The sequence below is a fragment of the Primulina huaijiensis genome, unplaced genomic scaffold (genome assembly GCF_012295235.1).
Source record: "Primulina huaijiensis isolate GDHJ02 unplaced genomic scaffold, ASM1229523v2 scaffold41855, whole genome shotgun sequence".
Lineage (NCBI taxonomy): Eukaryota > Viridiplantae > Streptophyta > Magnoliopsida > Lamiales > Gesneriaceae > Primulina > Primulina huaijiensis.
Genome location: NW_027360003.1, coordinates 1 through 12,128, shown reverse-complemented (window position 1 = coordinate 12,128; position 12,128 = coordinate 1). Strand labels below are relative to the sequence as shown.

The window sequence follows — 12,128 nt, the reverse complement described above, 5'->3', positions numbered from 1 at the left end:
CAGATGACTAGGATCTGCTTGGAAACTTAAGGATCTGGACCAGACAACATTGTAGTTTCCACATTTTGCTATAATTAAAACATAGGTCGGCTAAGTTGAACCATAAAACTACACGCAAATGCTAAAAGAGTTACAGACTCATACGCCATTGACATCACAATAACAAAAGGTAAGACTGTTGTGTGTAATTTCATAAAAGGAAAAAAAATACAATGCAACCATATTAAAATGGCAGGGTGCTGTCAGTTCCACCCTTTTCATTGGATAAACTAGATCCATATAAAAGCCAAATCGATCAGATCTGATTATTTTCCCATACAAAAGCTTACCAATGAGGATCAGACAAACTGCACTTCCTAACCCAATAACAAGAGTTCATCTAATACTGAGAATACATACAGCCTTCAAGAGACTCCACAGGAGCAACTCATCCGAACATAATATCTCTCAAGGCCATTATCTGAGGTTCGAGTCCCAAGCATATTAACAAGAATATAGGTCCTTGTCTTAAGTTTCAAACAGTGACTGGTAGTGCATATGTACAACTAAATAATCAGCAAACAGGTAGTCCAGATGATACATAAAGCCATGACAGTCAATAAATTCAAGAGTGTTCCTTTACAAGAGAACAAAGTTGCTAGAGAAATGAAAATTTGAAATGATTAAGGGCAAGGAACCTATATTAACATCTGAAACAAAGGGCACGTATGGCGTGAACCTTCAACTCAAGAAGGATTAACAAAGGATCCAAAAACAGACCAAAGGCCAAAATATCATAAAGACACCAAAATGTCAAGTCTTAGAAAAAATACAAGAACCGGAATAAAAAGTAATACTCCGAACCTTTTGGCAGCCTCCGATTCTCACTGACCGGAATTTAGATAATAAAAAAAATAATCAAAAGAGTGAAATAAAAGAGTGGTGTTTTATACCTCTTGGTAGTCTCCAACTAAAGAATAGGTTGCGCGCTTGCTCACCAGTGACTCTCCCATCTCTGTCAGTGTCTACATTCAAAAATAATTTTACATACTTTTGAATGTTAGCACGTGTCATTTTCGGCCAAGAGATCTGGGACAGCTCGGATGTAGAAGTTCCCACACCAGCTGGGACTCCAGATGACAAGACTGAGGAAGTTACTCCAGTGGGAACCTGATGATTGGGTTTTGACAGAGAAGGTGTCTGCGGAGCCTGACCGCCAGTAGATGGTTTAGTGAGAGTGCTCTGTAAGGCTTCAAATGGATCCGGTTTCATCGAAGGCTGAGAAATGGAAGTCGCAGGAACAATTGCAGACGAGGTAGGAATAATACTCACAGAACTTTGTGGTGTGGAGGAAACCTGCGGAGGTGAAGATTGGTTGCTAGAGAACACATCCCCTCCAAACATTGGGTCCATCATAGATCCATTTCCTGAACCAACTATCGCTTTAGGATCTTTAACAGTTGTTGAGGAAAATGTAGAAATTAGATTTGGAGCTCCTAGAGGAATGGATGGACTAGTTCCTCTGTATAAGACCTGTGATACCGGTCCACTGGAAGCTGCTCCAGTTTTACCACCTAGCCAATCATTGTTTGAGTATGGAAGACCAGAACCCAACATGCTACCACCAGTAGAAATATTTGGGGTACCAGCACCCTGTGGTGGATGTGTCACAGGAGCAGCAGGCATTGATAAAGGAGGTCGTATTGACAGGTTACTTTGATCAGGGAAAAACTGCTGGTTCATATTTGTGCTAGAAGGTGCCTGTCCAAACTGTTGGTTTCCTGTACTTGAAGGTTGTAACTGTCCACCATGTAGGTTCATACTTGTGCTTGAAGGTTGTGCCTGCCCCAATGGCATGCTCATACCTGGCTGTACCTGCCTAAACTGCTGGTTCCTGCCATGACTTGAAGGTGTCAGTCCAAACTGCGGGTTCATGCCAGCAGTTAAAGGTGCCTGTCCAAACTGCTGGTTGGCACTGGTACTCGACGGAGCCAGCTCTCTGAGTCCAAAGTTTTGAGAAGATTGTAGCGGAGGTGCACCCACCTGCGGAGAAGGTACAGAAGCCGCTGGTTTTGATGGTGGCACAGGTGTGGCTGCAAGGTTTATCCGCGGAGCTGGGATTTTGGCAGAAGCAGGGCCAAACAATGCTGCTTTCACAATCTCTGGGGTCAATTCTCGCTTGCTTTGAGCTACTGTTACAAGTTTAAGTGCATTATAAAATTCAGGACGGCTGAGGTAACCAATGTGATTTTGGTCAGCATGCATCCATATCTGCAACAAAAATAAACTATCAGATGTATATCTAAAGAGCAGTTTTTGTTGACAAAATTTTCTGATGCAAATACTTAATAAATAGCTTGTGATGATCACACCATACAATCTCTGTTATCAATTAACAGAGGTCCAAACATGAAGAAGATTATCAAAACTGTTGAGCTCAATCCATCCCACAAGAAAATAATTCTAAAGACCATGAAGCAGGCTGTACCCTTAGATGGAATTAACACAAAAAACAAGAGTGATAGTGCAGATGTTTTGATGTTTGAAGTTAGCTATTGTCACAAATCACAATATATATTCAACAGGTTACTTTCCGTTCTTTCGAAATCAAAGGTAAGTAAAGAGGCAGGTGGTGAATATAAGCCCTCCGAGTAACCCCAATGTCAGCGTAGTTCGATATTTATGAGCTTTGATTATAAATGACTGTTCACTTTGATGGAGATCTGCTCCATCATTGAAGCTTGTTTAGATAAAGATTTATTGACAAGCTTCATATATACAGCTTACATAATCTATATGATTTTCGTAATCAAAATATCGTTTTCCAATTAGAAGAGACCTAATAAAATTCAAGTACTAATTTCTCAAGAATTAGGCAGGTTGAAGATTATGCCCCACTTGAATCCAAAAATCAGCTAGATCGGGTCACTTCTTGTTCAACTCTTTCTAATTCAAACAAACACCAAAACCTACGATCATTTAGCACAATACTAACACTTTCCATCTCTAAAGAGCAAAAAAACGACACGGAAAATCACACATAACGGCGAATCCAATGAGCCAACAAACAATCCAGGAATCAAATAAAAAATCTCGTAAGAAACCAACCTGAGCAAGGACTTCTTTGGGTAAATTGGATCCCTGGAAGAAACTAACAGCTTCAGCTCCGCTGATTCTTCCATCCCGATCCAAATCTGCCCTTTGGAAATACGCCTCGAATTGTTCCATATTAACTACAGCTGCCATTTTTCGATCCTTTGCATCACCTCGTTAGCATTTCAGACGAAATCGAACAAGAAACTACTGAAAAATCCTGTTCCTTTTCAATCAGTGATGATGAAAAGGCATTGGAATTGTCCGATGGGCACACAGCGGAAAAAGAAATAATGCTGGTATAGCAACTCGATCCTCCGTTTTTAACAAATTATGATTTGGCCCCTGGCTTATGCCGTTAAATATGCCATATGTTTTTAAGCGACTTTTACTAATTTTTATTTATTTCTAAAAACCGATAAAAGAAAATTTACCAACAAAAATGAAGTTAAATTATCTCAACAAAAATGAAGTTAAATTAATTAAATCCAAAAGAAGATATATTTGGACGAATCACATACATTTGATAGTGTGCATCAAAGATAGTTTTTGACGAGATTATATTATATTAGTAAAAACTTGTGTGAGACGGTTTCACGGGTCGTATTTTGTGAGACAGATCTATTATTTGTGTCATTCATGAAAAAGTATTATTTTTTATGCTAAGACTATTACTTTTTATTGTGAATATCGGTAGGGTTGACCCGTCTCACAGATAAAGATTCGTGAAACCGTCTCACAAAAGACCTACTCTATTATATTATTTGCTCTCATGTGAAAACCCAACTAGGCAACTTTACATTTTAAGAAATTTTGATTATGGGTGTACATATTTTAGATGAGGATATCTTGTTATACTTTTGGAATACAATATTTAATTAAGAGGATTGAGTTATGCATGGACATGCATATTTTCGAAATTCTACTAGAATGTATGCCTAGATATTGTGATGCATGGATACATGGAAACTTACAAGGAAAGGTGGAAGCAAATCATCAAAATTGTGCACAAAATCCCTACACCTAGTCACCATTATTTCGAAATTATGAAGGTGAATGAGATCAAGAAATAAATCTCTTAACTTTGGTAGCTGAATTTTTCAAGAATGGCAAGGATATTTGGAGTCAAACATTGTGAGATTTGAGGCAATTTTGGCATTATTTAGCCACCATATTTAGCTACATCCTCCTCCCCTATAGATAATGCATCAACCCTAGCCATGCTCACACCATAAATTCGAGACCCTCTAGCTGCAATATTTCGAAAATTCTAGCAACTTGTCCTAGCCGAAACTCTGCCCGTAAATTGTCCCGAAGTTAGCCTAAATATCGAAGCCGAAGCGCCGTCCGAGCAGGAAACAAGAAGCGACCGATTTTCGAAGCCAAGCATCCACGTTTTTAGCATTCTCAAACACTGTAAGTGGGCTGTTTTAAATATTAAAATCTCGGTTTTATACATACGAAATTTTCGGTTTTGGTTTTAAAATTCGGTCGAGCTCCGTCTCCCGTCTATTCGTTTCTATGAAATTTTGATACGTTATGTTTTGACATTGTGAGAATTCCCTGAAAATGGGTGGAATTCCAACATATGGCCCTTCACGGTGGGATAGAACCGTTTTATGGCCTCGCCCCCTTAGAGGATTAAAACTTAGGGACTGACGTCAGTAAACAGTTGAAAGGTGAAAAATCGCAGTATTATTATGTTATGGATATGATGTTACGATTAAGAAAAGCATGCTGCATTTATATGTTATGTTTTCGAAAATGTTATAAAATTTTATGTTGTGTTCAAAATTCTCCCATTTACTGAGTATTTCCCAAAATACTCATCCCCTTACTCTCCCCTCCCAGATAAGTCTGAAGAACAGGTTGAGATGAAGAATCCGAGCAGTTCTGGGGATGGTGAATCTCAAGAATTAGATTAAGTTTAAGTTAGTAATAATATGCAGTTTTACGTTTTCGCATTTATTCCGGTTGTTTAGAAATTTTTGGTTGTAAAAGACAATGTTTATTTCGTTGAAATTATGATATATAAACTGGTTCGGTTTATACTATGCTACAAAAGACTTGTTGTTTCGATCGTGTGATTGTTAAACAACGCCGGTGTCAACCCCGGTCTCGGGGCGTGACATCTCACGTATCAGACTTGTTTGTTTTTCACAAATATAATATTATAAAAATAAAATAAAAATTAATACTAAATATAGAAATTAAACTATATATTCGAGAAAAAAGAAAAAAATATATGAATTTCATATATTTTAGATGAGGACGGAATGTATTTTCAAGCGGTTTTTTTTTCATGAGACTTTATTACAAAAAACTTACTTATGAACCTATCATATCTTCCATTGGCCTTACAATCCTATTTTTAGGTCAAAATAATATTGACAAAAAAATGCATGTTAAATACTTGATTATTCGTTCAGATGAATTGGTTTTCAGTAACATTTTTTATGTAATCTTTTTCTTTTTTCTTTCTCAAGATTCATATATATTAGGAAAAAGTTTTAATTGCAATTATGTCCTTATTTTATTATTTTTCTTGGAATTTTTTATGAATAGAATGACTCACAAACTTCTTAAAACAAAAAGTATGATAATAGATTAAAAAATAATAATCTATATATATTGTAAAGCCACTACAAAATTTGAAAATTACTTCACCATTTAATCAATATCAGTGTACAAGAAAAATGGGAAACAATCAAGAATATAACTGAAAATGACTAAAAACATGTTTAAAAAACCAAGGAAGTATTTGATCCGGGAAAAGAAAATAAAATATGCTGATACAACCGTACCGAATAACAATTCTTGATTATTTGTTTGAATAAATATTTTGTGAGATAATATCATGAATTTACATATGTTAAATGAGTTGACCCAGTTCATATTTACATTAAAAAAATATTACTTTTTCATGCATAGGGTCGGGTCAACCGGATACTCGTTTCACAAAATTGAACCGTAAATCAATCTCACAAGAGTTTTTGTGTTTGTCAGTTACATAAATATAATGGCACCGAGAATTTTATTCAACTTCACGATGCTAAATAAAAATAAATTACACTCTAATGTCTTATATATATTCTGAGTCTAATTAAATCACGATTTTTTCAATAATATAATTCAAGGTATGCTCTGTCTAAATAAATTTAATAAACGATCAGCCCCTTCACTGCCATACGAACAAAGCAATGCACATTTTCTCTTCTTCTGACGATGTAATAATCTTGATTCACTGGGGAAGGATTATTTATGCCTATTTGTTATGGTAAATGGAAAAACTAATTGATTCTCTTTAATCTATTTCAATTGTAAATATTAATGCATGATACTAAATGGTTGATCATAGAGTGTGCAATGATAGTTTATCTATGTGTATTTTGTGCAAACAAACTTTATTGTAGATTTATACAAGAAAAAATTATTTTTAAAATGGATGTAAATTAACTAATCAAGATTTAATACCGACGTCATCGTTTCTTAGCTTAATTATCTCAATCCAAGAGTTATAAAAATGTGATTTTTTTTTATTATACTCGTGTTATTTCACTAGTAATCGTTGCACGCATGATACAAGTCCAGAAATTGTAAAAATACATTTGATAGAGTTATTAAAAACTAGAGAACTACAATATAATCGATAGTGATCTTTGGTGAAAATTATTCGTTTTTAGATGATTTTAAATGAGAAGAAGAAGATAGATTATTATTGTTTTGAAAGATTTCTGGATTGTGTTTATGGAAAATTTGAGAAAAGCTTGCAAAAAAAGTAAAAATAAGTGCAAGAAGGAAAAAAAACCGAAGTAAAGGTATTTTCGAAACATTGAAAAAAAAAGCATAAAAAGCAATTACTATAGGTATTATTAATTTTTTTTTTAAGAAGAAGCATTATTTTATGTATATTAAATAAAGAGATTTGTAACATTCTTTAGATTATTTTCTCATTATTGGCGTTGGCTAGCTTTGGGACAATATTTATTATGTGAAAGAAGAAGGACCCATTCACTCAACAAACCGTTTTTTCTTGATAAATAATTGGAATTCACCTCAATGATTTAAAAAAATAATTCATTAGGATTTGAAAATCATTTTCAGGTTGATTTACCCAACAAACTAATGAATTTGTTACCATAAATTTGAAATCTTTAGCTCCAAATACAGTCTTGAATTTTTTTAATCCAAACAAATTAAAGAATTTAAAATCCATGAATCCAAGTACGACATAATATCCGGACTCAATTTAAACGTAGTTATAAGTTAAATTATCCTTAAGATGAATTGTTGTTCATTGCGTATTTGTCCTATCGATCCCATCTTTTTCCGTAACAACCAGTTATATGTAAAAGAGATGGCAAAATATACTCATAACAGAGTTAATTATGTTTAAATTCACCATAAATTCGCAGGTACTAAGTGATTAGACTGCACTAATTTAATAACGGAGACATAACTTCTAGATTTAATTACTTGTTAATTGTTAATTAACTAACAATTTACTCTTGACGGTGGTTTATGAGAGTGGGGTCTAATATAATTCTAATAAAAAAATGTAAAAGGGAGAATTTTATGCAATTTTATATTTTTTAAAAAGTTTGCCCTCAAATATTCATTATGGTCCTATCTTTGTGGGCATGTTAATTGGATTAATGTGTGCATAATTAGATTTCTCTTTTGCTTAAAAAAGAAAGAAAAAAAATTATAGATTTTGTGCAATTAATATTTACTAGGTTTAATTTAATTTCCAAAAAAGTATATATAGATAGAGTTTTGATATGGTGTTCATCTATCGTGTTCATTAATAAGTTGTCACTTATATATTGAATGTAATGAAGCATATTTAAATTATATATTTAATAGATGCGTTACACTTCATTGATGGACACAGATGTGAACACAGTGAGTGGACAACACATCAAAATTAATTTGGTTTTTATTCATAAAAATTTACGATTAATACAAAAATTATTAAAACTAAGCCTCATACTATCAATATCAAACAAACGAGTTTCATCATCATAAAAAATATCAAACAGATAAACATAAAAACTCATGCGAGACTCGATTTAAGAAAAATATATTATGTTTTATACTAAAAATATTATTTTTATTTTAAATATAGATCGAATTGATTCAAGAAATATACTCACAGATAAAAGAGATAAAATGTTAGGTAATATCATGCTGATATATTATAACCTCAAAAATCATATATAAGGACTATAAAGGAATACAAGCAATTTGAAAAGTGCAAGGCATCATATTTAAGTTTCTAAAATTTCAAGATTAGGCATGTAAATTGCATGTTTAATATAAATTTAAGCTTATTATAATTTTAATTATTTTTAGTCAAACAAGAGGTCAAACGATAGAAATACCATAAATTTAAATAAAGTTTCAAGTCTTAAAAAACATAAAGTTGTGTAATTATAATGATTAATAGTTTTCTACTCTATTAAAAATAAACTATTTATCAAGTAGTATGTAGCAGTATTATTAAATAAATATTCATGACTTTTTAGTTGATGTTTATATATTTTTGTAAAAACTTTATCATTAAAAAAAACGTAAACTTCATATCATGAATTGAGGTTGAAACTAAAAACAATGATCAAACTTATTTACAAGTTATTATTATTTGAGAACATTAATGATAAGAGTCCACGTCAACCTCAAGGTTAAACTATTTAAGCTTAAACACGATATGATTAAGCGTGTTTGAAAACTTAAAACGCGATATACAGAACGCTAATAGGGAAGGCGTGGAGCCTGCGAGAGACCCCACATAGAGCTGAGAACCAGCGCTCGTCGTTTCCGTTCTCACGTACGAAACTCTCACGTTTTATAATTTCTCAACAAAATAAATAAATAAAAATCGTACGAAAAAGTAAGCACCCAGTCCCCAAGGCGAAAGCAACGGGTAAGGGAAGGCGGCGGCGGCGGCAATGGAGGTGAAGCGTAGGAAGAAGGGCCGCCCCTCCAAAACCCCTCATCTCTCTTCCCCTCCAAAACCCATTATTCAAGACTCCGGCCCCGCACACAGCCGTCGATCCACGCGCCATAACCCTAATTTCAGTAATTTCGATGAATCAGACGAAGATGATGAGAGGAAGGAGAAAAAGGTGAAGCTTGTCGTTCGTTTGCCTCAATCTGGTGACAAGATTGGACGGAAAAACCAACTGGATTCTACTGAGTGCGATTCAGGATCCGGCTCTGGGTTGGGGCCAGGTTCTGATTCAGACCCGGAATCGGAGGAGCCAGAGGGAAATGGGAAGAAACGCAGGATCAATGCCGTTGATGGCGGATCTACCGTTGCCGTTTCTGACCAGGTGAGTAAATTTGGATTTATTGGAAAATTTGTGGTAGTTGATTTCGATTTCGATTTGGGTTTTCTGAGATTTTTCTTTAAAACTCCTCTTGTTTTGGTGAGTAATTGAAAGCTTAGATTTTTTATTTTTATTTTTATCTACTCCAACAGTTCAAAATTTTCTTCATCAGTTCCTCAACCGTTGATACTTTTTTGTAAATAATAAATTTTCTATTTTTGGGATTTTGAATGCAGAATAAAATCGTTTGTTTTTTGAACTAGTGGGTGGGATTTGGAATGCAGAATAAAATCGTTTGTTTTTTGAACTAGTGGGTGGGATTTGAAGGGACTTTTGGGATTTCGCGCGAAAGAAATCGTTAACGTTTCTTTTAAGGATTTATTCGGGTGGTGGCAACACTGACTTCCAAAGATCTGCAATAGAAATACTATTTATTTTGACCAGTCAAATTTATCTTTGCTTTTGCTCAACTTAATTTTTTTTTATTTTGTTTGCTTTTATTTTCTCGTAATGACATCTGGGTTTTCATGAATTATTTCAACTCTTTCTTGTTTCTATATTATTTTCTTGTTTTTTTATTTCTTTTGTATATGGGTTTCTTCATTTTTTTCCTCTATATATGTATAATAGATATTACTTGTATTTAATCTAGTTGACTTTTATTTTATGTAGACCATCCTTCAACTGAAATAATTATTATATACTCATCATTCTTGATAAAAAAAAAACTTCAGATTTGTCCTTACGTTGATAAATACGTGGAGGATTTTTTTCTTTTGTACTTGCTGATGCAGCTGTTACATTGACTGTGTATTTACTGCCTTTATTCATTCTGCCTCTTATTTGTTCTCAATGATTTCTATTAAAAAAATTGCCTAATTTACGGGCATGTCTAGTGTGATCAAAATAACGATGGTTCCGTTAATTTTTGCAGGGAAAAAAGTTTGTGAAAGCGACCGACAATCCAAATGGTTCTTTTGATTGCCCTTCTTTATTTTGGAATTTAAAACATTCTTCTAAAGTCTAAATATTAACACGGAGAATTGGGATTTTATTTTTTGATGTGATTGTGATGATTGTATTTAATTTTATGGGGACAGGGTGGCCGTTGGAGTCAGTTTCCGTAACACCTTTGCCAGACAAAAAGTTGTTGGTCTTTATTCTTCAGAGGCTTCAAAAGTATGTTTTTTGTGTTATTATTCTTTTTTAGATATTTATTATTTATATTTGTCAACATCGTACTATTCCATTTTGGGTATTCCAGTTCTCGTTTCTCAGTGTTGTCTTTATTGGATGATTGTAATGTAGGAAGGACACTCGTGGGGCATTCTCAGAGCCTGTGGATCCCGATGAGGTGCTGACATTTTCTTTACTGATGACACGCCATCCTATATTATGTGCAGCTAATGCCGATTTAATTTTGTTGCAGCTACCCGACTACCATGAGATAATAAAGCAGCCTATGGATTTTGGGACTGTGAACAAGAAACTTGATAGCGGAGCTTATAGAAGCTTGGAAGAACTGGAGGTTGGTTTCCTGATCTAATTATCCAAGCTGATTCTCTCAGCTTACAGCGGTTTTCTTTTAGAGAGATGATTATTATTCTGTTCTGGTGGTTTTCAAGTTTGTGGAATAGGGGAAGGTGTTGAGATTTTCCAATGATGCCTGTGCACTTAGTTAACATCTCATATGTCTCCTTCTTTTCCTGTAAGGGTATTACTATTATGTTTAAACATATCCTGGACTATTTTTTACTCAAGACAGTAACCTCTTCCCTATATTACTTGGTAATGGGTTGAAGAGATAGCCTAAGGCAGTATTTTGCATTGAGCTTTGGGCTTCTTTAGTCATTCTGTGGGTATTATGGTTTGAATAATCTGTTAGATTTAAAAAAAAAAATCTGAAGATGGTTCAAGTCTAACTATTATTCTTAAGTTAGATGACATCTGTTTTTCGTGAAATATTTAGTCGAAGAAGCTGGAGCGCTAATGTATTCTGCATTGGACTTGAACACAGAAAAAGCATGCCTGTTTGGCGACCATTAATTTTGTAAAATACATATTAACTTCGTTTGCTACACAAGCTATAACAAAAAGAAAATTACTCGCAGTTCTTCGTGGATGATATCCTGAACTTACTTGTTTATAAAGTGTCACTCATCACTCAGAACTAAAACAATGTAAACAAGACGAGTATTTTTTATGTCATATCTTTCCTGTGATCATTTGCTTGAGTTCTTGCCGATGAACTTAAGGAATTGTTCAAAGATTTTTCCTCTTCATTAATGTCTTTTTTCCTTCAAGATTTTGTCCTAGTATGCTAATAGTGTTGTTTTTTTAAAAATAGAGCAAACACTGATATAAGCATGAATTTTCCTCACTTGTGATTCCAGGCAGATGTGCTTTTGATATGTTCAAATGCCATGACATACAACCCTCCAGACAGCATCTATTATCGGCAGGTTTGTGAATACTCACATACTTTGATTCTCTCTGTTCGTGGCATCCAGCTGAATAATTTGTCATGCTAGGCACGATCTATCCAAGATCTTGCTATGAGAGACTTTGAAAATCTCAGGCATGAGGGTGATGATGGTCGACCACAGCCCAAGGTTGTGCGAAGGGGTAGACCCCCAGGAAAGAACCCAAAGAAAACTGTTGAAACATCTCCAAAAGATTGTGTTGGTCCTGAGATTTCTTCAGGTGCAACTCTTGCTAGTGGAG

At 34.3% G+C, this 12,128-nt stretch overlaps 2 protein-coding genes across 2 annotated transcripts; one reads left to right on the top strand and one right to left on the bottom strand.

Annotated features, from left to right (window-relative positions):
- Positions 1-882: 882 nt before the first annotated feature.
- LOC140969472 (uncharacterized) lies at positions 883-3,399 on the bottom strand. Its single transcript, XM_073430830.1, has 2 exons — positions 3,088-3,399; positions 883-2,250 (listed from the first exon to the last, which is right to left on the bottom strand). The coding sequence occupies exons 1-2, from the start codon at positions 3,223-3,225 to the stop codon at positions 898-900; spliced, it is 1,491 nt and encodes a 496-aa protein (XP_073286931.1). The 5' UTR covers positions 3,226-3,399; the 3' UTR covers positions 883-897.
- A 5,454-nt stretch (positions 3,400-8,853) lies between these two features.
- Positions 8,854-12,122, top strand: LOC140969470 (uncharacterized; the record flags this gene model as incomplete). Its single annotated transcript, XM_073430829.1, has 7 exons — positions 8,854-9,407; positions 10,339-10,375; positions 10,505-10,583; positions 10,713-10,758; positions 10,834-10,932; positions 11,798-11,866; positions 11,936-12,122. Coding segments are annotated over exons 1-7 (901 nt in total), but the record flags the coding sequence as incomplete, so codon positions are not given.
- Between the last annotated feature and the right edge of the window lie 6 nt (positions 12,123-12,128).

Coding starts and splice junctions, on each gene's coding strand:
- LOC140969472 (XM_073430830.1), bottom strand. CDS start 3,225: ATGGCAGCTGTAGTTAATATGGAACAATTCGAGGCGTATTTCCAAAGG. Junction 2,251..3,087: donor CCAAAGAAGTCCTTGCTCAG/GTTGGTTTCTTA, acceptor TTTTTGTTGCAG/ATATGGATGCATGCTGACCA.